Source organism: Sander vitreus, chromosome 3, assembly GCF_031162955.1.
Source record: "Sander vitreus isolate 19-12246 chromosome 3, sanVit1, whole genome shotgun sequence".
Lineage (NCBI taxonomy): Eukaryota > Metazoa > Chordata > Actinopteri > Perciformes > Percidae > Sander > Sander vitreus.
In genome coordinates, this window is record NC_135857.1 from 29,923,156 (window position 1) to 29,948,592 (window position 25,437).

At 39.7% G+C, this 25,437-nt stretch overlaps 3 protein-coding genes across 13 annotated transcripts in view; all 3 read right to left on the reverse strand.

Moving 5' to 3' along the window:
- Positions 1-459: 459 nt before the first annotated feature.
- Positions 460-1,966, reverse strand: tmem97 (transmembrane protein 97). Its single transcript, XM_078246899.1, has 3 exons — positions 1,742-1,966; positions 1,481-1,625; positions 460-936 (listed from the first exon to the last, which is right to left on the reverse strand). The coding sequence occupies exons 1-3, from the start codon at positions 1,853-1,855 to the stop codon at positions 662-664; spliced, it is 534 nt and encodes a 177-aa protein (XP_078103025.1). The 5' UTR covers positions 1,856-1,966; the 3' UTR covers positions 460-661.
- A 100-nt stretch (positions 1,967-2,066) lies between these two features.
- Positions 2,067-15,418, reverse strand: LOC144515784 (tyrosine kinase receptor Cad96Ca). 5 transcript variants are annotated; one of them, XM_078246895.1, is made up of 13 exons: positions 15,243-15,418; positions 15,125-15,151; positions 14,881-14,971; positions 14,707-14,800; positions 11,622-11,838; positions 8,887-9,025; positions 6,728-6,826; positions 6,406-6,566; positions 6,124-6,261; positions 5,161-5,272; positions 4,585-4,684; positions 4,002-4,101; positions 2,067-3,154 (listed from the first exon to the last, which is right to left on the reverse strand). In XM_078246895.1, exons 3-13 carry the CDS (start codon positions 14,918-14,920, stop codon positions 3,101-3,103), a joined length of 1,254 nt encoding a protein of 417 aa, XP_078103021.1. In that variant the 5' UTR covers positions 14,921-14,971; positions 15,125-15,151; positions 15,243-15,418; the 3' UTR covers positions 2,067-3,100. The 5 variants fall into 5 exon arrangements, with proteins under 5 accessions (XP_078103021.1, XP_078103022.1, XP_078103024.1 ...); XM_078246896.1 differs by lacking the exon at positions 15,125-15,151; XM_078246898.1 differs by lacking the exon at positions 14,707-14,800.
- A 4,706-nt stretch (positions 15,419-20,124) lies between these two features.
- The window catches only part of usp32 (ubiquitin specific peptidase 32), a 56,669-nt gene continuing 51,356 nt past the window's right edge, over positions 20,125-25,437 (reverse strand). For all 7 annotated transcript variants that reach the window (XM_078246905.1, XM_078246904.1, XM_078246903.1 and 4 more), the window contains exon 34: positions 20,125-24,995. In XM_078246905.1, coding sequence (XP_078103031.1) covers positions 24,822-24,995 — 174 coding nt within the window. In that variant the 3' untranslated portion in view covers positions 20,125-24,821. The remainder of the gene's footprint in view (positions 24,996-25,437) is intronic.

Sequence of the window (25,437 nt, forward strand, 5' to 3'; positions counted from 1 at the left end):
ACTAGTCTATAGATGAAAGGAGGGATGAACTGATGAACTGGGGCTGTTAAGCTTTTACTGAGATGTAGCAAATGATAGACTTTCCAGCAGTCCAGTAAAAATGATGTGTAAAGTAGCCTACATTGGGGTGCGTTTTGCACTTTTACACCGTCTAAAGAGAGTTAAAGGCTATTAAGTGTCCTAATCGCATTACATTTATTGTAAGTGAAAAATGTAGGATTCATTGCAGCACTGTTGTATTAGATTGTATTCGATTGCACAGGTGTACCACCTTGTGACTTCTTTACTGAGGATGTGTAAATGGAAGCACCATCAGGTCCCAGCGAGCTAGTGTGCCACACTAAGTTCTTCATGGATTTACATAAATGCATATTAGGGGGAAAAAAACACCCTCATTTCCTACAGAGTCCTTTATAAACATTCATTTCACTTTGGTACTAATAAAATACACAACACATGTTCAACAAACAATTTTTATTTACTTTTAAAGAATAACATTAAAAGGGCTTATTCTGGCTGATTTAACAATGGCAATTTCTTCCAATAATAGTAATACAGGCTGCCTCACAGATATACAGTATGTATGTCACGTATGGTACATTCAGAAATGTAGAAAAGCACGTCTTAAAATCAGAGTGAATTAGAAAGCTCTGGTCATGAGTCAGTTCTTCTTTTTGGATTTGGCTGGCTTGTGTCCAGACTTGGAGGTGGAGTTGTATGTGGAGGACAGCAACATGGTGAGGAGCAGCAGCACAGGCACCAGCAGGTATGGAAAGTATATAGAGACCAGCAGCCATCGCTCCTGCATGGTCTGGGGACCAGGGTGGGGTGTCACAGGGAACTGATAAAAGAGGATGTGTGCTAGAATCGGGACCAGGGTGGTGGCCACATGTGTGGCATACAGGATGGCAGGAGTCCTGATCCACTTACAGCCACCTGAAAGACAAGAAAGACACTAAGTGATCAAAACGTGTTCCAGGCTCTGCAGAACACACTCTAAGTAGTTCCAATAACAACTCCTGACATAACAGTTAAGTCTTTGGATTATCCAGCTTCTTGATTGTTTTTGTGATTGGTTTGAAGAAATACAAAACAAGCCAGAGCCTTTTTTCCCCCTCTCCTAAAATATATACATGAAGACCATCCCTCAGGGCTGATACAGCACTGTGGAATCCGCCTACTGGCTCAGAACTTCGAATAGGTCCGTGCAGGGATCCACACGAGCAATTGTGAAATCATAGGCTAGGCCTACTTAATGTGGATATTGGCTTGGGTAAATGTATGCCGAATTCATCAATGGGTTGTACACAATTCCAAAAAGTCATTGATTCATTTTTCATGCCCGTGTTTCTGAGTCAAATGAGCAACTCAACATTAAACAGATGTTTTTTAAGCACAGTCAGGCAAACAGCAAACTCAACAGTTTCCGCAAATCAGCTTTTGTATTAACTATAGACTGTAGAAAATAGAGCGAACTGACCTTTTAGGAAAGCATAAGCTGCAACGGGAAAGAAAGGCGTTTGAAACAAAGCCTCGCAGAAAATAAAAGATTTAAACCATTGTGGCGGATCCAGCACCATAGGGTCTTTGAACTCCGATGCATACCACTTCATAAGATCTTTCAGCTGGTGGAAAGAAAGATTCAATGTGTTAATTGTGCAATAGCCACAGCAAAGTTGATTGTATAGGCTACTTGTAGTCGGCTAACTTGTCATTTTGTTTCCTTGTTACTGACACTTACCGGCTGAGGATACACATGTCCAGGTAGCAGGGCTTGCAAGTCAATAAATAATGTAATAGGAATGTGAGAGGCAAAATAGAAGAAAAAGATTATTTCTAATACACGGATGGCCATGATCTCTAAATTATCCAGTGCAAATGACAGATAAGAAACTGGGACCAAAGTTAGCAGCAATAGTGTGTCGTAGAAACGCGTGTTCCCAGGTTAAATCCCATTGGCTCGCAGAGGGAGATGGGGGCGTTCCTGTACGCACCATTCATCCCACACAGGAGAAGGTATTGGACGTGATGCTTTTGGTGCTCCTGGTAAATGTCGGAATTCAGAATCAGAATCAGAAAAGATTTTATTGCCACAGTAAGTACACTTATGTGGAATTTGCCTTGGTGAAAGGTGCATACATAATCAAACAAATAAACAAACATATTAAACATGAATATGAAATAAACAATAAATACAGATGAACAAATATATACATACAAAGTAACTGGGTTGAGTGCAACATTTGCAAAGAATATATAGTATTTGCAATGGGCAGATGTAAAGTCCAGGATGAAGGTTAGTGCAAGTGTGATGACTAGGGATGGGGGGGTTAAGAGTCAGTGGGGGGCCTTGTTGGTGAGGCTGACTGCTGAGGGGAAAAAACTTTTGTGTTCTAATTACTCCAATGTAATTTTTTTTTTAATGTATATTTAGTTAATTATTATTTTTTTCTCAGTATTATCGGATTATCTAATTGTTGGTATGCATATATTTTTAAATAATCTTGAACTGTAATGTCTGTTCTTCTGATAGCTGCATTTCCAAAGCAACATGCCAATATGTTCTATATGTTTTTGGTTTACAAATGTTTGGAGGATAAATAATAAATATTGAAACATGCTATCATTGAATATCTATAATACACCAAAAAGCTAGAATTAAAATATAAAAGTAAGTCATGAAAAACATATTAACAAGAAATAAGAAAACAGAAAAATGTATTTCAGAAAGTAAATATGTAGCTTCTGTGCTGCTGTACGCAGTGAGCAGATTAGGCACATCACACAGATTTCTTTTTTTTTTTTAATTGAGTTATCAATATGATGGACATAAAAAATAAAGATAAACAAAGTTAAAACACAGAACCTGACAAATATTTTACAGTGATATACAAGAACATATAAGTACATACTTTTTACCCTGCTGTCTGTTGAGTTGTTTATGTGTGATCATCTTACAGTTGCTATATTTCAGACAGCACTGCAAAGGCTGACGCAAGCAGATAAATGTAGCCTAAAAAAACATTTAACTGTTATTTGATGCCTTGGCATGTAATTGGGATTTGTATCTTCAAAGGTGACACTGGCTGTTCGTAGATCTTTATTCAGCCTCATCTTTCACCAAAAGCTGTGGACTCTCAACATCCACATAATCCTGCAAAAAAAGAAGTTCATATATAACTACAAGACATTTCTATTAAAGAAAACACCACTACAATCTACCGTTTGTCCAACTGCAGTAACAAAGAGGAGGAATTCTTTCTTGGTGTGTCTGAACAAATGGTGTGTTACATCAGTGGTTCCCCCCCAGCCCTGTCAGATGAACTCACGTACCCCTTCATTAATTCACATTGTATGTTCCAAATGTAGAACACTACACATTATATTGTTAATTTTGTTCATACTTGTTGAACTGTCAATATTTAGGTTGGTTTGGTCAGCAATCATAGGCTACTATGTGGAGTGAAGCTGAATGTTTCAACCATTTATCCATAACTATTATAGCGAATCATTTGAACTGTTTAGTCATTACTTTTAGCTATTTCTTTCTACCATTTATTCATTACTTTAAGCTAAAACTTCTGTGCTCACTTGCTAACTAGTTTGCACACACTCTTACATAACTGCAACATGTAGTGTTCAGGTGTTACAGCTCATATATTCATTTAGTCAAAACATAATTACAATTTTTTCAATTTCTATTTTCAAATTAGTTGAGCTGAATCTTTCCACATACCCAATTCCAGCAACAGAAGTACCCCCTGGGGTAAAAGTACAGTGGTTGGGAATCACTGTGTTACATAATATGATCAAGTATGAAAAGTCATATGACTTTACACGCTAAATTAAAGTCATATGACTTTAATCCTGCAGTCTAATCTAAAATAGGTTCAGACTATTATGGCACAAAGAAGGTCACATGGTGATGGTTTTGTTCATTTTTACAAATTTTGTAACCTTTTAAAGATCAATGATTGCTAATGTAGCCAGCTATTTCTTACCGCATCGTTTTCCATGATGTCCTCCAGCATGCGGACAATGTCTGTGAATGAGGGTCTCAGAGGGTACGGATCCAGCCAACAGTCTCGCATAATATGAAGTCTGTGGGGTTTAGACATTCATGGGCTTCATCATGTAATGAGCTGCTGAGAACCAACTATCATACTTAACACTAAACATGTTATAATAACAATTTTATAGTGCTAACTGGGGTCAAAACGTATTCAGATTTAGACTGATAGTTTGGGTCAATACTGTTTGGTGAATATCTGTTATTGCCCAGTCGTGAGCTCTACCTCTTATAACACAGAAGTTTCTCCCAGACTACAGAAAGAAAAAGCTGCAAATACATTTTATTTCATGAGCTGCATATCATTAGTTTGGACCTCAATGTTGAGTTTTACTGTCACGACAAAAGGCCAGCATGAGCCCTCTGATTATGAGACTACTGCTTTTTTTTATGGCGCTCAAAAATCCAATCAATCAGTTAAACAATAAAGTAGGCCTATACATGTGCATATAATGCTTCCAGTGTGTATAGACTATGCAGCTTTTGAAAAGTAAATGAGACAAACATGTTCTTACATCTCTGGTCTGCAACCGTCAGGGTTTGTGTTCTTATGACCAATACAGATGTGGTACACCACTGCCTCGGATGTCTCAAGGTTTGGGTATGGCAGTGTACCTGAAAATGTTGTTTTTTCAGAAAGATGTTACATATGAGATATTCAAAAATAAAACAAACCTACCTGACATTTTGTATTGATTGAACAAGTCTTTTTTGTCAACTCGAGATCTTTACTTACCTGCTGTCTTTTAAAATGTACCATGGCATGTGCTAATTTCAAGCTCTCAATGGTTTTATAAAAATAAGCCTCACCATACGGTGGACATCATCATGATCATATATATCAGACTTTAACAAAGAGACCAATATTCCCTATTATGTAATTTGACCAGTTTCACATTTCTCCAGACTGACGACAGTTTTAGGGTGGTCCAAAGAACATGTTTATTTACAACTAAACTAAAGAAGCAGTCAAACAATGACAAATCTCCTTTAAACTTGAAGTGGACCACTTTGGCCTTTTGTCTAACCTACTACATTTAATCATTTTGTGTCACATATGAAACCCGTAATTACCTGAGCGACCAACTTACCAAATGTCTGCATCTCCCACAGCACGATGCCAAATGCCCAAACATCTCCCTTGAAGCTGTAATAGTTGTTCTTGAAGTACTCAGGTGGGTACCAGCGCAGCGGCACACGCTGCTGTACATTTACATACAACGGAAAAGGTGATATTACACTCAAAAATGTGACCTGTAAAAACTTACAACCAGCTCGTCACACTATAGACCACCATAAATAAATATATTTTAAAACAATTTGAAACATCAGTACACAGTGTCATTGGTAACTCTAATTTATTGGTATAACTTTAGTAAACTAACGAGCTCATGTTGGAAATTATGAGTAACTGGGAAACGTTAATGACACGGTTACTGCTGCCCTTTTCGCTAAATCAAGGCCACATCTTTCTGAAACCTCTGGTTTCCTGTTGCAGAGGATGTTGCTAAATCCCCCTCAAAACACACACACACACACACACACACACACACACACACACACACACACACAGCAGGTTTTCAGTGTTAGACCACCTTACTAAATTATCATGATAGCAGAGCAGCAGCCAGCAAAGCCTCCTGCTGTGACTTAATGTTTGCTGTCCTAGTACAAGTACAAGTTCATAAGGCAATGGTACAAGATGTGACCATAATGGTACAATAATTGTCCAAACTGGTTTAAATTGTGTCTAAACTGGAACAAGATGTGTCCAAATTGGTATAAAATGTTTTTTATAATGGCACAAAATGTTTCCAACTGTTATGATATGAGACCAAAATAGTACAATATGTTACCAAAAGTCTAATAAGGTTTGACTAACAATATTTAAAAAGTTAAGTCACAATTTGGACAAGCTGTTACCTGTTAAAGTTAATGTTCTGATGGTGTCAAGCTCAGTCATGAGGGTTTTAGGACATGACAATTGGAACTTGACAACTCATAGGAAAACTGAAATCCAAACTGTATCAACAGGAGAATTGATACTGTCTTACCTGTGGGTTTCTCCAGCGGCTGCTGCGGCGGCTCGTAATGCGTGTAAAGTCTTGGGCGAGGCCAAACTCCGCCACTTTCACCTCCCAGGGAAACTTATTGACCATGATATTTCTCAGAGCTAAGTCACAGTGCACAATCTGCAGGGAAGACCACACCAACACTGCTTAGCATGGGTCTATGATTGGTAAGTGAGGATAAATAGTAGCATATTATATTTTCATTCATCAATCGACAGCTGAGTACTTCATAATAGCCTAATAGCATAATAGTTATGTTGTTACCATTTTGGAGCGCAGGTGCTGCATGGCCAAAGCGATGTGGTAGGAGGCAATGGTGAGGAGGCTCTGCAGCTCAGGGTCTGCGCTCAGGTTGGCTCTGTTGGTCTGCAGGAAGGTCCTCAGAGTGCCATAGCTGACATACTCCATGATCAGAATGTAAGGCACTGCATAAATCAAAACATTGAGAGAGGATGGGGGACTTATAGAGGAATATATCCAATGTCCAATGTACCTTCATTTATTATCTTTCAACCGGGAGCAAAGGGACAGGACAGTGGTTTCATTCTGGCAGAGGAATAACAGTCTGCGGATAACTGTCTCTCACCCTCAGAGGTGTTCCAGTCCAGTAACTGGAGGATGTTCTTGTGGTGCACCAGTTTCCTCATGATGGAAACCTCTGTGTCCACATGCTTAGGACGGACACCTCAAGGAAGAAAGAGAGAGAAAATGAAACCAAAGCTTTTTGACTGAGCTAAAAAAAATTTAATGAAAAATGAATCTAAAACTTAAAAGTGAAACAACTCCAACTCACCATCACCATTGAAATCTGAAATGTGAATGTGCGTTCACATTGGTGCTTGATATTTTGATAAAGTATGCCATGTGGTATATGTGTGTGTGTGTGTGTGTGTGTGTGTGTGTGTGTGTGTGGGGGGGGGGGTGTGTAACAATATAATCTCTATAAACAGATATTTGCATATTCTGCAGAATCTGTAGGCAGCGGGCCAAGAGGCAAAATGCATTGGACTAAATGCAATCTTGGAACCCATCGACAATTATATTTTTCTACATTATATTATATTTTTCTGCATTATATTATGTTTATCTGCATTTTTATTATAGAACTCTTGCGTCTGAAGTTGCTAATCTGACACTTAACAATGACAGCCGCAGTGGAAGTCTTGGCAATTTTAGGGGTACCAAATATATTAAGTGTTACATACCACCAACACATACCACATAGGTTTGGTTCTACAAAAGACTAACGAAACACATATAATATTGAACAAAAGAATACTCATTCAGTGTTTCAGTCCTACATTTTATTTATCACTGCACATGAATAATATATATAACAATAAGTGGTTTTAAAAATGTATGAACATTTTTGCCACAGTTAGGGGGAGGAAAAGGGGGGTCGAGGTTCATACTGCGTTCCAGACACAATTTTTAGCCCGTAAGTTACAACTTCAAGTCACGACTCACGACTTGGTAGCATTCCAGGCAAAGTCACCACAAACCCTTCTAGCTAGCGGCTACCTAATGTTGACGTTAGCTAGCGCTAGCTGATACTAGTGATTTCTAGTCAGCGACATATTTTGGGCTTCATTTAATAAACATAACCTGTAGTAGTACACAATCGTATGTGTATTGTTTTGATTACAATGTGCGGAATTACTTTACGTTGCCTATTTATGTCTATTTATTTATATTTCTCACCGTTAATCACCGGCGTCTGTACAGCATCAACAGGGGTCACCATTGTTGTTTATGTGTATGTGACGTCAAAAACTGTAACTGGGAGTACAACGACGCAGCATTAATATTACAGAGGCACTGGCCACCCTTGGCCCCCCACCCCTAGAACCGTCACTGGTCCCCAGAGGCTAAATCGTCATCAGATGGGTTCACAATATGAACTGATATGAATTACCAAAACAAACTGAAACTATGTGAGTAATAGTTGGTCACACTGTTCCAACACTGTCATCACACAATCAAAAGAACAACTTCTCAAGTGTCTGTAGCCAGATTAATGTGTCTGTTTGCATGACAAACCATAGTGTGACGACCCTGCTGTGTTTATGTGATTCACCCGTGTCTCTGTTGACACTGCAGGTGCTCGTTAGGGTAACCTGGAACACTCAGGTGTTAAGGTTTAAGGTATTAAAGACTGGCTGCAGTGCTACGCTATACCTCAACCAACACGTTCTCACTCCGAACTCGTAAAATACGGATGTTTGGGCAGTGGCTGTCAGTGTCATAAGCAACGCAAAAAGCGCCCTTCAGCGTGTTTGTACAACGCACCAGGGAGAGCAGCGGCTACACGGGGTTTGAAGATGACGTGACTATGGTAGCGAGTTGTATGAAAGGCCGAAAACTTTCACCCATGGTGTCCCGCGTGTCACGTTTGTCCGTTATTCTTTTCCTAAACCCAACCGTCTGTTCTTCTTTTCCTAAACCCAACCATCCCGTTCTTCCCGCGTGTCACGGAAACATAAGCCCACCTACGACCTTTTCCTAAACCTAACTGTGTCAAAAGTGACGCCATTAGTCCCGACCAAGCGCGTTTAGATAAAGTGCGTTTAGATTTGACGCTAAAGGAGACTTTTAGCGTCAATAAAAACGCCAAAGGCACCTGACCAAGCGTCCGTATTTAATGCAATGGGAGTAAGAATATGTTGCAACTGATCATCTCTGCCTCCAGGGCAGCTCTGCCTCAAAGCAATGCTTGTAGGTCTACACCTCCAGAGATGTCTGTACCTTCCTTGGTGATTTTGCAGGTGAATATGTTGTGGCCTTTACACGTCCCTCTGGTCATCCTGGCCTGGTAGAAGACGCCCTCCTTCCCTGCTTTAATCAGCTGCAGCAGGTTCAGGTCTGACTTGGTAACATGGGGACCCTTGAACAAATACCATAAGAGGTGACTTTGGGTTAGGAGGACAGCAGACTAAGAGGACATGCAAACAACATCATCCTGGTCAAAGTCACACACTCATTCATTCTTATTCATTGTCACACCTGGAGAACACTGGGAGCACTGTGAAAGTCATATTTTTTTTATTTCTCCAGTGCTGTCAATACAATTATACTATCACTGCTCTGGGGGAAGCTATTGGGAGGTGGAGTTGACCCCCCCCCGACCTGTCCGCATGGACCATCAACTACTTCACTGACAGACCATATATGAGGCTCCAGGACTGTGGGCCAGATGTATGTACATTTGCGAAAGTAGCGTTATCAGCGCCATGGCCAACCCGCAGAAAGCGCACGCTGTGATACATCAGCTTACGTCGTACTTACCAAACCTGCAGTTCATCGGGTAATCAGCGCCTTTCTCCGCCCACTATACCGTAAATTGCGCTCCACCTGTACTGTCCAAGCAGCTCATCCGGCTTTTCAAGACCCCAAATGTACGCTCAATCTCCCCCCCTCGTCTGAATGTGTGCCCGGTTGTAATTTTGCTGAGCTGCTGTTGTTGGTTTGTGTAATGGGGTCATTAGCCATGGTTGTTATTTCGGCATTAGTGGTGGGGAAATGTATGTATTGACTAGTGTGCTGTAGCAAAGCGTTAAGTACTGGTGCTATGATACGGCTGAGTGACTGCGATATTCCCTTTGCTGATGCTATGACTGTTTGAAATGATCCTGATGCCAATATTTGTAATGTAGCAATGAGTTTAACAATTGTTGGAATGGAATGTGAACGCTGAGTCGGAGATTCAGTGTCATCTTTGATTTCTTCCAGTAACTGTAATATTGCATGGCTGCTTAATCTGTAACGCTTAATGATTTCGTGTGAGTGTGATCCTTGTGGCAAAACTCCTTTCAGCTCGTCTCTTTGACATGTCTTCGTCTTGCTCGGATTACTGCTGCCAAAGCACAATTTACCATTTTCAGTCCCCGCGACAGGCAGTCTGCGCTTTCACCTCAGTGCGGCCTGTTTGTACATACCTCGCCATGCTTTTACGCGCACGTTGCGAAACAAATACGACTGAAGTGGGCGCAAAAGCGTTAGTACATCTGGCCCTGTGTGTCTGATGTGGTGATGAGCAGCACAGGTGCACCACAGGAGCACCACAGGGCACAGTGCTCACTCCTTTTCGTCTCACCCTGTATACAGCGGACTTCAGGCACAACATGAGCAGCTGTCACATGCAGAAGTTCTTTGATGATACTGCCATTGTTGGGCGGGTATCAGAGGACAATGACCAGGAATACCGGGAGGTCATCTGGGACTTTGTCAACTGGTGTGAGTCAAACCACCTTCACATTAACGCCAGCAAAACATGATGGTGGTTGACTTTCGCAGGAGGCTGCCCGGTACTACCCCGGTAAACATCAGGGTGTCGACATTGAGATGGTGGAGACATACAAACACCTGGGTGTTCACCTCAACAAAAAACTGGACTGATCCAAAAAACACAGACGTCCTGTACAAAAAGGGCCAAAGCCTCCACCTGCTGAGGAGACTGAGGTCCTTTGGTGTGTGCAGAAGGTTAAAAACCTTTTATGACTATGTGGTGGCATCTGCAATCTCCAATGCAGTAGCCTGAAACAGACTGGTGAAGAGGGCTAGCTCTGTACTGGTCTGCCCTCTTGACAGCATAGAGGAGGTGGGGGAGAGGAGGATGTTAGCCAAACTGGCATCAATCATGGGCAACACATCTCACCCCCTGCACGAGACTGTGAGTTCCCTGAGCAGCTCCTTCAGCAGCAGACTGTTGCACACTCAGTGCAAGAATGAGCTCTACCGTAGGACCTTTATTCCAGCAGCAGTCAGACTCTACTACATTATAATAATAATTCTGCAACATGAGCCATCACTTGACAATGTTGTGCACTATGCATATTTATTTATTTATTACTCCATGTCACCGCCTACTGTGCAATGTCATTTCTATTCATCCGCACCTTACTCATCTGTATATCTGTGTATATATAGTCCGTTTAAATAAGGGGGTATAGTGTACATATTACTGTTATTATCACTCTTACTTTTTTCTATTTCTTACAATACTTTTTGTATATTTTTCCTATGTATTTAATGTGTTATTCTGTTGTCTGAATTTTTCTTTTGAGCTGCTGTAATAAGGGAATTTCCCCAGTGTGGGATTAATAAGATCATTTTTTAATAAATTGTACCAGAAATGTCTGATTTTGGCTCTATCTGGAGGCACAGTAAAATATAGCTTCATTAAAAAATTACAGTATTAGTGCTGATCAAGTCTCGTTTGTGCCAAAGGAGACTTGATTAGCACTAATACTGTTAAGCCACATTGGTGAGATAACACAGATCATGTGTCACATGTACAGTTAAAATTCAGTTCAGCCTATCTTGCATGTGAGATTTCCTCTGCTGTGTCTCCAGCTGATTCCTAACGGAAACAAAGCAGCCCTTAAGTAGGTCAAATATCTGACTGCATAAAATATCAGCATCATGTGATGACATGAAGACAGTTATGCTGTCCTCACTAAAGGTTGGTGTATGAGTAGTACCTGCTGCAGGCCTTTCCACAGCCTCTTGGAGCAGGGCCTGAATGTGCTGCTCTGCTGCAGGGGAATTTGGGGAGGAAGCTCCACTTCCTCCTCCTCCTCATCCCCCGCTGCTGGACCTGGTTTCATAGGCATGAGGGGAGCTTCCAGCCGAGGAACAGCATCCAGCAACAACTTGCTACGCTGCAGCTCTCGAATGGTCCGGACCAAAGAATGATATCTGAAAGAAAAAGTAGTGTATATTGTAAAACACCTAACACTGTGCAAGCCAGGTTTTCAAGGATTCCAACAAAAGCTCTAGGCAGCTGTGGTGTTAGCTGGAGATAAGATAAAGAAAACTAAATATCTACCTCTTTAAGAAACAACAGTTGGAGTAAGTAATGTTTCTGTGGGAACATCACTATTTCCAGTTGGAGGCTTAAGAACCTATTTCACAAGAAAGCCTTGAATATAAATAATCTATTTCTTATATTTCTTTTAGCACAGTGGTAATGTTAATGTTAACATGCTAATATGCTCACATTAACAATGCAAACATGATGATGTTTAGCTGGTTATAATATCTTAACCATCTTGTTTTTCTGTGTTAGCTGGCTAACATATGCTAACAAGCGCTAAGCTCAAAGTACAGCTGAGGCTGATGGAAATGTCTCTTTTTTGTGCAGGTATTTGGTCAGAAACCTAAGGACAAATTAAAACTTTGACCTGATGGTGGCGCAAGATGAAAATTCAGGGGATCACCAAAGTGATTACCATTCATCCTGAGGGGAATTTAATCGTCATTTTATGGCAATCCATCTAATTTCACACAAACCCAAAACGTTCAACCTGCTGGTGGCTAATAGAATTGACAGAATAATCACCCGGGTCATGAGTGTTAATACCAAATTTTATGGCATTCCTAGTTGTCAAATATTTTGGACCAAAGTGGTGGATCAACATACCTAGCATTAACCTATGGTGCATTTCTGCAGAAATTCATGGTGTTGGCCATTTTCCGCAGACATTTTGACATGGCAGGATACGGAGGAGGATTAAGGCCACATGTGAAAAAATGTATTGAGTTGTGAGTTTAAAGTCAGAATTCTGATAGTAAAGTCAGAATTCTGACTTCAATCTCAGAATTCAACTTTATTCTCAGAATTCAGACTTTTTTTTCTATTTTTTTAATTTAAAGGTCCAATATGTAATATATTTACTGTAATAAATCCAAAAATGACCCCAATGCATCATCAGATATTAAGGAAACATGCTAAGTTGAAATACTATCTTTTTTGACAACAATGCTAATGCCGGTATTTTCTCCTTTTGAAATTTCCGTTCTGTGACGGAATTTCTGTTTGTGTTTTGGCCTGTTTGTTGTTATCAACTGCCCAGTTTGTCAGCCAAGCCGGGTTGCCAGATATACCTGTAAAAACGTAAACCCAGCGCGCTACAGCTGTGAGGTTAGTACAGCCATAAAAGCAGCAAACAAACAAACAGGATCAACGGAGATTGATTTTACCCGACAAAAAAAACCCGCATGTTTCTAAGAGTTGCATGACCAGAGACGTAACAAACCCGTCTAGGTAAATATTGGAGATGCATTTGAAAGATGGAGATAGCTTAGAGCCCAAAAGGATGCAGAGTTTATCACAGCTACTAGGGACGGGCATTTTATGTCATTTCAACATTTGTGTAGCTACTCACATTGAATTATATAACTAGTACCCAAGTTGGTTACTCGCAAAAACAATTGAGACACAGCCAGTGAAGTGATCCCGACTGGTCCTGGCTAACGCCGCCATGCTAACCCTGCTAACGTTACTAGGACCAGGCAAGCAGCCACGGCTGTTTACAACGTGTAAGCGGCTGTAGCCGACAATGGTGAGTTATTTGAAGCCAAGAGAGGGGGGTTGTAAATCGGAAAGAGAGGACCTTGAGTTTGCAGTGTGTTTAGCGATTGTTGCCGTAATTATAAGCCAATAAAGTGTGTTCAGTCGGGTGGAAAAGGACGGCAAGGTAGTGGTATTTTTAGCGTAATACTAAGCCGAAAAAGTGTCTGTCAGTTGGGTACAGAGCTCCACGTGAGCACGGGCTTTTATGACTGTCAATATAGCCAGCATCTAACATTAGCTACTCCGCTGTGCTGTGAAGTAATGTCTGGCTATGTGAGACAAGCGTCTAGCAACATTGTTGTGGATGCTCCGGTATCAGCCTGGCAACCAACGTCAACTTCGAGTCTGAGGAGGAGGGGGCGGGGGAGACGACTCTCTCCAGTATTTTGAATTTGTACTGCAGTAACTATTTTAAACACTAGCTGTCAGTATTACATATTGCACCTTTAAAAAAAAAATCAATTAGACTTTAAAAAAAAGTCGGAATTCTGAGAATAAAATCAGAATTCCGAGATTAAAGTCAGAATCCGGACTTTATTCTCAGAATTCGGACTTTAAACTCAGAACTCACATGTGGCCCTAATCCTCTTCCGTACAGGAAAACCTCATGTGTAACTAAAAGCATTCAAAATAGCTGCATTCCATTTGCAGGTATTTGCACTTGGCTTATTAGGACACTTAAATATTCTTAAAATGATGTAGGCCTATTTGTGATTTGCAGATCGTTGTTGTCGTTGGAATGTTCTTTTGTGTTTTCTATCTACGACTTATGTTTTACATTTCAGTGTTCAATTATACAGCATCTTGGTGCTTTTTTGGTCAGCTTAAGCTGTGTTTAAATGTGCTCTCAAAATAAACTTTACATAAATACAAACAGAGACATCATTAATGTTGATAGTTAATTAAACCTGTGCTACAATTACGTGCTATGACAGTGTTAGTCCGCTATTTAAAATAAAAGGTATTTCATTGTGAAAGCTAAAAGCCCTCAGTTTTCCTGGGATCAAAAGCAGATCATATGATATCTAGAAATACCAATTCAAAGGCAATTGCACTTGTTGATGCAATATTGAATACGTTACACTTTGTGTTTTCAGCTAATAAACATTGTTCTATAAACATTTTACAACTGCAATCTAAACTCAGCCAAATCAAATGACACATCCAATCATCCAGTAAATTCCTTGTGAAATCATTTCAGCCTGCCTTACTTTCTGAGACACACGACCCCCAGCAGTGTGAACACCAGGATGGTGAAGGAGAGGGCCCCTATGAGGAAGCAGACAAGCCGGTCCAGGGGCCAATCTAAACAAGTCAGGACATAAACAGTCAGCTTCAACACGCTCTCACACGTGTCATTGAACACAACTGGATGTGAATCTTACCTGTGGCAGTCCCGTCTTCACTGGTGGAATTAGTCGGCATTGTGTCTTCTCCTTAACAAGGGCGATTTTAATGAAAGAACATCACCTCAGCCTGGGAGGTGATAGTGTAGCAATTAAAATGACTCCAGTGATCCAAAGAAAGGCTGAGCAGGAACAATACAATGATGTACTTTCTTTTATTAATTACACAGGAAATTACAAGAGGAATTACAAGATTATTAATTACAAGAGGAAAAATACTAACATTGTAGAAGTTTGACGTAAGAACATCCTGTGAAGCCCAAAACAATAAGAACGCACAGTAAGAGACACAATAAGCTCATACATTAAAAAAACTGTATTGCCATACTAAACCGCCTTACCTTTGTTTTCTGATGAACACACGTTTGATAAGAAGCCTGCTGGAACCGTTACGTTGAAGCAGTCTGTCTGTCTCTGTTCTGCGTTTATTCTCTCCGCGGTTACCTAAAAATTCAACCATGTGTTGTGTTAACCTTAAGCCTGTCTGTATTGTCACCAGCAAGAGTTCTTATTGCGTGTCAACCACAACATAAGCAAAGGAAATGAACAGGCGCAGCGGGCGGTTTGAGCTGCATCACACTCTGTATCACATTCTACATGTACCTGATGTTCAGCACGAATACTGAACTATGGTTATATAAACTCTCCCAGACATCAGAACTACAAAAAACTTAGCTTGAATGGGCTGTGACTGGGGTCAATAAAGTGATCACTGATTAGATTATTTGGGATAGGAAGACTGAAAAAAATCAGTTTAGGTAGCCTAGTTTTGTTGGATGCAAACCACCCAAAGTCAGATTAATTTACTAAACTAATATGATAATGCAGTTTAAAAATAAACTTTGTTGTATTGGGTACAAGTATACGATTTACAATTCAACAAAAAAAACCTGATAAATACAGGGTAAATACAAGTTGGGTACTAACAAAGTTAACATTTCAACATAAAACTCTTTCAGACCAGAATAAATGATGGTATAAGTTAGGGCTGCACAATATATCGTTGTTGTATTTTTTTATCGCCATCACAATATCAACTGGCGCAAATAACACATCGCGAAAGGCTGCGATATACGTTAAGTAAAAGCACCTGCACATTCCAGTAGAGTTACCGAGATACCGATTCCAGTATCGAAAATCCCTCCGACAAATGCTGGTATCGGCGAGTACGCGAGTCTAGGCATCGATCCGATACAACATAATTTAGCCCCGAAAAATCTACTTTAACGTAGTTTATGTTCTTTTTCAGTAATGACTGACTGTCAAACTAGACAATAAAAGGAATGTGGCATTCATTCTCTGTATGTATTTGCTTTACAAAAGGTTTCACCTGAGCAAGGCCATACAACGATAACAATCATATCACATCCACACAGCGTTAGTAGTTAGTTTGCAGCTGTTAAATAGTACTCAATAATATATATTTTTCTTAATGCACAGATATAGGATCAGTACTTAGTATCGGTCGATACTCAAGTTCAGGTATCGGAATCAATATCGGGAAGGAAAAAATGGTATCGGAACATCTCTACATGTCAGAGTTCCTGAATTCAGATTAAATCATAATTATGCAGGTGTACATGGTTATAACATGTATTTTTTGTTTTTTTTCACATTATTTTTTATACTCAACTGTCATGTCTGAGATGTGTCTGTATGTTTATCTGTCTTGTATGTCTGGTGAGCCAAAGAAAAATGTCCACCCTGGTGGACAATAAAGATTTATTCTATTCTATTCTATTCTATAATTAGGTATGGGCCGGTTACAGGTTTCAAGGTATACCGCGGTTTGAAAAAGTAAAGGTTTCAAAACCACTAACATTTTCTGTTATACCGTTCCTAAGGTATGAGGAGTGGTCAAGGAGAGAAACTGCAGTTTAGTAATCCGTCTCCCTGCCAGTGTGCAGAATGTTTAAAAATAAAATACATTGTGTTCAACAGGGGGAAGAAATGTATTTTACCCAGACGTTTAAAAAAATAATACATTTTAAAGCTATAATTGCAATACCATGAAACCGTGATATTTTTGCTGAAGGTTATCATCCCGTCAGAATCGTATACCGGCCCATGCCTAGTTATAACCATTATAACCTCATACTCCTTATTATTACTCTGCTGAAATGTCAACTGCTTTTGCTATTCCTCCATCATCTCAAACAGTTTCTCATGTGCTCAAGGTTTGCTATTGTTGGTTTAAGATCTAATCTTCATTTATATGTTTATTAAGGGGAAACTCTGTCTCCCAGCTCTCCCCTTGTTGCTGCTCGGACTGTATAACCATTTGGTATAAAGGGTCAATAACCTTCTTTGACTCAAGTTGTTGTATGACCAATTACCTGATTCCCATCAGCCCTTTGTTGTACTTTGTATTTAGTCAGTGAACACGTGAACTTTAATTTGCTAAGCAACATGTTAACATTATCATTAACATGAGCATGTTTCCATACTGACAGCATTTAGCTCCAAGCACTGCTGTGCTGTGTGCACAGCTTTACAGAGCTGCAAGCATGGCTCGTTTAAAATAGTTTTACTCGTCACTCTCCTTCCTGAGCGTAAAGTATAATGTTGCTGCAGTAAGCCTGTGTGCAGATGCGAAAGGTAACCACATGAAGGATCTCTACAGAAACTTCCCCCTAAGGAAACACTGCTACTGAAATGCAGATATGTCTTTCATATGCACAGTGTGAAGGGACTTTTCCTCTTCACTTACCTAATGCTGACTGAGATGTTCACACCGTTCACAGCACACATTTGAGGCCCTCAAGCAACAACTATTACGCCTTAAAGATCGACTATGGCTGGTTTATCGATTAAAGCAGGGGTCGTCAACGTTTTTTAAGCCAAGGACCCCTTAAGAGAGACGAAACAGGGACCCCCTACTACATATTAGAGCCCGACTGATAATTGATGATTTTTAAGTCCGATATCGATACAAATATTTGATGATTTAAAAATCCGATATATCGGCCGAGATATTTTTTTTTTTAAATCCAGAAACACGTAACAAAACATAAACAGATTTCCCTAACATTAGTTATTTGTAGTTATTTATGAGTCCTTACTAAAATAATATGATAATGCAGTTTAAAAATAAACTTTGTTGTATTGTCACAACAGAACAGAGGAACATCAAAATATATTAAAGTTCTGATAAATAAAATGTATAAAAATACAAACTTAAGATATGAAACTTAAAGGGTTAAACACGAGTGTTGCCAGCAGGGACGGTGTAGAGTTCCCTCTGGTGGACAAACTATGAAACGCCAACACTCTAACATGGGGGAACGGTGTTTTTAAATATTCATTTATTGGCCATTATAAATGCCGCTATCGATAGTTTGGAAAATGCCTAATATCGGCCTGCCGATATATCGATCGGCTCTACTGCATATATTGTATAAAATGAAGTTGAATATTAAACTGGGCCTACAATAATGTGTAGAGCGGCCTAAGGCCTTTATACATACTTTTTTTAGTCAAAAGAATACAAAGCTATTCAAATAATAATTGTTGGCATGATTTTATAAATCATGTTTTAATATTAAACATACATGTGGCACAGTGAATCCTTAGGATGAACTGTATCTGGCTACCTAAGTGACTACCTCACCTGTAGGCCAGTTAGACTATCAATAATGTTTTTGTTTTTTCAATAATAGGCTGATTTATTTTTGCTAATAATATGTTGGATTCTGGTTAAGACTCTGGTTAAATATTTTGGTGGCCCCCCCTGCAGTAACTCAGAGGACCCCCTAAGGGTCCAAGACCCCAACCGTCCCGTTCTTCTTTTCCTAAACCCAACCGTCCCATTCTTGTCCTGCGTGTCATGGAAACGTAAGCCCACCCACGACCTTTTCCTTAACCTAACTGCATCAAAAGTGACGCCAATAGTCCCGACCAAGCGCGTTTAGATAAAAGTCTCCTTTAGCGTCAAATGGCAACGCCAAAGGCACCTGAACAAGCGTCCGTATTTTACGTGATGGGAGTGAGAATCTGTTGTTCTTAGGGACTTTGTACTATATTATATCTGTAGGTGGATTGTCCAGATGACATGCAGTAGGCTACTCTCTGGTTTCGACTTAACAATCAGCTGTTATGCTTAACTCCACACTAGCAAATTTATGCAATGACTAAGTAGCCTACTTTTACTCACATTTATGTGACAGCTTCAAACTATATGTTGCTAATCATGCTGAACTCACTTAAATATCTAAGTTAATCCATTTGTTTAATCTTTGTTCTTATATAGCTGAAAGCCTCGCACGAAATGATGGGATAAATGAGAACATTTCCAACATTTTAAAAGAGACAGTAGATTTACCAAGTGTCTTCATGTACAGTTCTTTAGGAAGTAGAATGTACAGTACAGGAAGTGATGTTAAAACTCTTCCGATTTTTTCAGAATAGGGATTATTGTTAAGTGGTAACACCGGTGACATGACACCAGGGGACAGACATTTTCATAATATTATTTACAATATTTAGTTGGTACTTTATTTTGTTTTGTTATCCACTTCATGAATGTGATATTGGTGTAAACATTATTGCATTTAAAATGGGAGAAAAATATCTTTTTAAACTCAAAAAATGCTCTTAAACCTCCATATATGCAATTATATATAGCAATTTTCTTTTACTTGGAATTTTATATAATTGATTAAAAACAACTAGTGTCCAATCCATGGCTCAAATAGTTATATTCAAAGAACATGCTCATTATTAAAATATAAAAATCAAATGTGACTAAAAAGTATGATTTGTTTTTCAAAGCCTGGGGACAGAAAAGTGGGTTGTTTCTATAGAATGACTCATACAGTAAAGTAAACCACCAACACTGACAGGGGAACCACTTACTTTTTATACTTTCAGTTTGATAATAATCTAATGCAGGACTTTTGCTTGTATTGGAATATTTTTACATTGCTGTACTGCTGTTTTTACTAAGGTGAAAGATCTGCAACATCAACAACATGAGGGTTAAATATGTCTAAAAAACCCATATACGCTTTGTTCTCCTTACAATCTCTCATAGAAATTCATTAAAACCAACCATATTTTAAGTTTTTCATTGGAATAATTTGTTAATCTGACTTTGGGTGGTTTGCATCCAACAAAACTAGGCTACCTAAACTGATTTTGTTGATATTGTTTATGTACATTTTGTTTTGCGTCAGCACTAGGAAAATATTTATTTCAAATGGGTCTGAATAATCCTGTAATGGATGGACAACAAAACAAACAATTTATTTATTCATTCATTCATTCATATGTGCCAAGCAGTTTGTAAATACCTATATCAGAATAGAATACCATACCATACTATCGTTCTACTGCAAATTAGATGATTGTAAAAGATGGATCACCAGATGTATAACAATTCATCCTGTGGGGAACATGAATGCCTGTACCAAAGTTTTCCATATATTTAGTCTGGACCAGTGGTGGAGTCTACCGAACGACAGATCGCCATTAAAAGTAAACTCTGCATTGCTCAGAACACAGAAAACAACACATTTCAATCTGGTGTTAACGTTTCCTCTGCAGAATTTAATTTGTTGCTTGGGTATTTTGTTACAGATCAACGGTATCACTCCATATACAACTACAAGTACAGTATTTTGTACAGTTCATATTCAAATACATAGTTTTCATTGGCTTATTTACAAAACATATTTTTTTGTATGTACATGTTTTCATGTCAGTGCAACATCACTTTTCTTTCAACGAACACCTTACAAAAAGTTCTTTAAATTAACACGTCTGGTTCAGATCCAACAGAAATGAACTTAAATAAAAAGAGGCTACAGACACTGACAGACAGCTCAGTAGTAGATTGCACTGCCTGCCGACACTCCGAACTACTCTTCTGGGTTCTGGGGGAGGGGAGGAGGGGGGGGCAGATGGACATACTATTTCTGTGGTTCACAAGATCGTGTTTCAACCAATTTCAACGTCAATATTTAGCTCTTTTGGGCAGAAGATCTTTGTTCCTGGATTACGAAAGTCGTGCTGAAATTCACTCCAACTTTAAAATTGTGTTTTTGCTTTTTATAGTTTAAGCTACAGTTGCGGTAGGCTTAGCATCAACACAAGTAGTCGTTTGAGGGAACATCCGCAGCCACAAAAAAATAAAATAAAAGTTGACAGCTATTGCACCTTTAAATGAAGCAAACATTACAAACTGGGTTGTCAAGAGACCAATCCTTAGGAACATTTTCCCTTTGAGCCAGTGGTGTAGTCTACGTCAATGGTTCCCAACCTTTTTTCCTTGGCGCCCCCCCCTACTCATGTCTAAGAAAAGCTGAGACCCCCCACCCCCTCCCTGAAACCGAAGTTGAGGTAACTCTTGAGATAGAGCCTTACTTTCTTTTTTGATAGAGAGCAGTTATCAGCACTTTTACGTTTTTTGGCCATATTTCATTCATAAAATAGTGATGCGGTGGCGGCAGGAAAAACGAGGATGATAGCAGCTAGCAGCTGACCTGATGACAGCAAGGGTCCCAGGTTAAGAGGTCCCGGAGGTTTGGCCTACTAAGTAGCCTGCCTACAATTTTAAGCCAGAACAAAAATATATAGTTTTTATACAGACTTTTGTATAAATGATATATTCTAGTGTATTATCATAATTTGTTTAACATGTGCACGTGTTACCTCAACCTCAAACCAGATAAAGACTTGCGCACCCCCTGTGATCTTTGCCGCCGCCCCCCTGAGGGGTCCCCGGACCCCAGGTTGGGAACCACTGGTCTACGTGATACGCAGGTATACGCAATATACCCACTAAGAAAGCTCCAGGATTTCCATATACCCACTTAAAAATGTGCAATGACATGTAACAACATACTTTGCATTATAATTTAGATATATATTTGAATTGTCATGTGTTTTTTTTCTTCGCATAGGCTAAACAAAGGTATTTCCACCATAAATTGGTGCATAAAAGTGTGTCAGAATGCAGGAAACTAAGTCTTTGACGCTCAGAATTGTCCTGGGGGAGGGCACCCAGACCCCCCCACTATGTTATGCCCCCCATCCTGGCCCATATATACATATACAGTACAGCATACCCACTATAATACATTAGACTACACCACTGCTTTGAGCCATGTGATGACGTTTCAAACACCGACACCAACTGGACATCGTCTACAGCTCGGTGGAAAGGCAGGAGGGTGGAGGACGAAAAGAGCTGAGCAAGAAAACATAAATAGCACTCATCTGTACATTTCCATTTGTTCAACAAATGTACTCGGCAAAGGAATATAAAGTTTCATTCAATGACAGATATCTCTCCAAATACATCCATAATGACACCTTCTCCTCATAAATACAGCAGCTAAAAAGGGGTGAACACAGAGATTCATCTCCTGTGATTTCGAAAGACAAAGTGGGGAACTGTCTGCTGTCCGTTCACAGTGATTAGACAGAGCCCCGCGCAGGAAGAGCTCCATACATGCTGCTACACAAAGCTCTGCCACTCGACTCCACACAGCAACACACGGGTGTGTTCATTTCAAACTAACCTCAACAGTCACATCAAGTAGCCAAACCTTCAAATTAAAAAAATTAAAAAAAAGGAAGAAACAGAATTTGGAATTTACATGAAACCAATATTTAGTCTCGCCGCACAGAAAACAAATGAGAATCTAAACGTTAGGTTCAGTGCTGTGTGATGTTTTTACAGGTCTGACTACAGTCCAGACACGTACTGTACTGTAGCCAACGGATTCAACAGGCCGTGCTTTGTTTTGAAGGAATAAATGAACAGTAAACTAAAACCATGTGATATCAGCGGGTTTGTGAAGCTATTTAGCAGGGTGCCATCTTGAAAATCAAGTTCACCACAATGTGCAGGGGAGCGCTCCATTAATGGCAACTTTGAGAGCCTTTAAAGAGTAACTTAACACATCCGGAAAATGTGGTTTTTGGTGACAGTGGTTTCACTTCACACCTTGCTGCAGTGATGCACAAGTGTACTCCAGGACACTGTGACATCTCGGTTGGGTGTGGTTACAGGAGCCACTAGGCACACAGAAACATGTGTAAAACTTTCAACCAGAGAGAGCAGTAAAAGTTTTTCAGCCTGGTGTTAAAAACGGGAACTTGGCGGATTTTACACATCAAAGCGTTTTTCCAGGTGTTGGGGAGCACTAGTGAATATGTGAAAAAAAAGTATTTTGTGTCTCCAGAGGGAGCGGTGTGGAGTCTTAAAATGTCCTCATGTGATGTCACTTGATTCAGCGTCAAATGGGGCTAAAGATTACGTCTGAAAATGAAAGAAAAAAAAAAAAAAAACAGAATCTGGGTGTGCGGAATTCGAAAGAAGTGATCCTGTTAGACCTCTGTAGCCGTTTAACTGCTACTAGCATAACACACCCGAATGTCTGATTGATTGAATTGTTAGCCGCTGAGTTGCATTGTGGGTAATGAAGGTATAGGTCGGTATTGACAAGAAAGATGAATGTGCGACATAAAAAAAGATGACATCTCGCATTCTGACGCATTGATTTGTATCAGTTTGTTTTTACTGGCCTTTGTGGGTCCGACAATGTTATATAGGAGTGCAAAGCTAAATCGGTGGAGTACTCTTTTAAGTTACTCTTTAAATAATATAATGTTAAAATGACAGGTAAAATAGTTTTCGGCCCAACTTTTTCTTTGGGGAGCATATGAACATTAGTATACCAGATCAATTTGAGAATTGCAGCAGGTGAAAGGTTCATGTCACAGCGCTGTGAAGACAAGCCCGATGCCTCTGGTGTAGCTTTGAAATGAATATCCATTTACAACCTGAAGTGGCTACTGAAGCATTTGTAGAATCCAAAAAAAAAAAGAAAACGTTTTGAACATACTGTATACTGTATATTACTCTTTAAGCCTTCTTTTGAGATCATGGCACCTGTGTCCTAAACAAACCCAGTTTCAAAGAAGTTATGGGTGCACACAGGTCAACAATGCACAAATCACCACTGATATTTGGCAGCTGTGGAATGAAACCGTTTTGGCAAAAATGCCTAATTGTATGGCCACATCAGGGGCTGTGTGTACCATGCCTCCTACACTGTAAGGAAGCATTGTATGTGTTATTAATAATACTGTCACAGACTTTTAGGGTACAGTTGGCCGACAGACTGCAGGAAGCGATGAGGTAGCATGTGACTTATATTTTCCCTAGTGACACTATCGCTAATAAAACCTTTCAGAACCTTTTTTTTTTTTTTTTTTTTAATAAAAGCTTAGTCATAGTATCCAATACACTAGATACCAAATGTCAACATCATGTTGATCTGTGGCGTCAAACATGACATCAACACAGGTTCTTTAACTCTTGGGCCCCGTTTACACTTGGCATTTAAAACTCAACCTGTATCCAATCATTGGCTTTGCCTGGACTTCATTCTATGGCGTCATCATTTTCCTTCCTAGAAGATATTCAGGCTCAGATCACATGATAACTCCAGGTGTAAATTTTTTTTTCTTTTCATTTTGACATCACTAGTGATAAATGCACAATAACAAAGCAACATCACTTCATGACTTGGCCGTACATTCAGAGATGCGTTAGTATGCAAGTATATGTTACATGTATGTTATGGCGAGGGTTGTTCACATGAGGGGAGGAGGGGGGAGGAGGAGGAGGAGGGGGGTTGTTTTGTCAGGCTCAGCAAAGTGCACCAGTTCAGTGCTTTTTCCAGGGCTTCATTGTTGTCTCGGCAAACCTTTGCACTAAAATACGTTTGCGATCAAGTGTAGAAAGTGCTGCGACGCATCCCTAAAGACCGAGACCACAGTCCGACTCTAGTCATTAGCAGTTTGTCAGAATTCTTCCAAACGATCTGAACGCCTGGTGCTTCCTGCTCAGAGCAGCAGGCGGGAGCAGAGAGCAGGTGTAGTGCTGGCTGATGGAAGACGAGGTGCGATCACTGGAGGACACAGTATTTCTTGTAGTCAGACTCAAAGTCTTCATCCATGCTACTGGTGTCGGCCATCTTCTTGCCATCAATCTTTGGCAGAAACTGGGAGTAGTCGACTCCTTGCTGCTCGTAGAAGAGGATGTACGCCGAGTCAGTGTCGATCTCCTCAGAGTGCACTTCCTGGAGGAATTTTTTTTTTTTTTTGTAAAACAAAGAGGGGATGTGATTGATCTTTTCAAGGAACATGTCGATTAACCTGTTATGAGTTGTTCAATTCTGGAAAATATTACAGGCAGATTTAAGATATGTGATGGCATGTACCCACCACTAGATGCCTCCAACGTCAAGGATTTCCAAATACTGCATATAATGGCTTTTATTCCAATCAGTTTATATAGATGTGTTTTCCCTTTGATATCTTTATTGTTCGATAGGTGTAAAAACAAAACAAAAAAACTATTACTTAACTAACCTTTTGCTGCTCTGCCTTAAGTCTTGCCCCCTTTATTACAAGGATCGATATTGTAGATAGCTAGATTTCCATGTCTTTTGTTTTTAATTATAAAGCAGACCGAGGTGCCTCATAAATACTGTGAAAATATCCTAACGCTCAATCTGCAGT

Bases quoted from the DNA above. Each gene is read 5' to 3' on its own strand.
- tmem97 (XM_078246899.1), bottom strand. From the start codon at position 1,855: ATGGCCATCCGTGTATTAGAAATAATCTTTTTCTTCTATTTTGCCTCT. The intron at 1,626-1,741 runs GTAAGTGTCAGT...TCTTTCCACCAG, and splicing joins GACATGTGTATCCTCAGCCG to CTGAAAGATCTTATGAAGTG. The intron at 937-1,480 runs GTCAGTTCGCTC...CTTGTCTTTCAG, and splicing joins AGCTTATGCTTTCCTAAAAG to GTGGCTGTAAGTGGATCAGG.
- LOC144515784 (XM_078246896.1), bottom strand. From the start codon at position 14,920: ATGCCGACTAATTCCACCAGTGAAGACGGGACTGCCACAG. The intron at 14,801-14,880 runs GTAAGATTCACA...TGACTTGTTTAG, and splicing joins TGAAGACGGGACTGCCACAG to ATTGGCCCCTGGACCGGCTT. The intron at 4,102-4,584 runs GTAAGAACATGT...TAAACCCCACAG, and splicing joins GACGGTTGCAGACCAGAGAT to ACTTCATATTATGCGAGACT.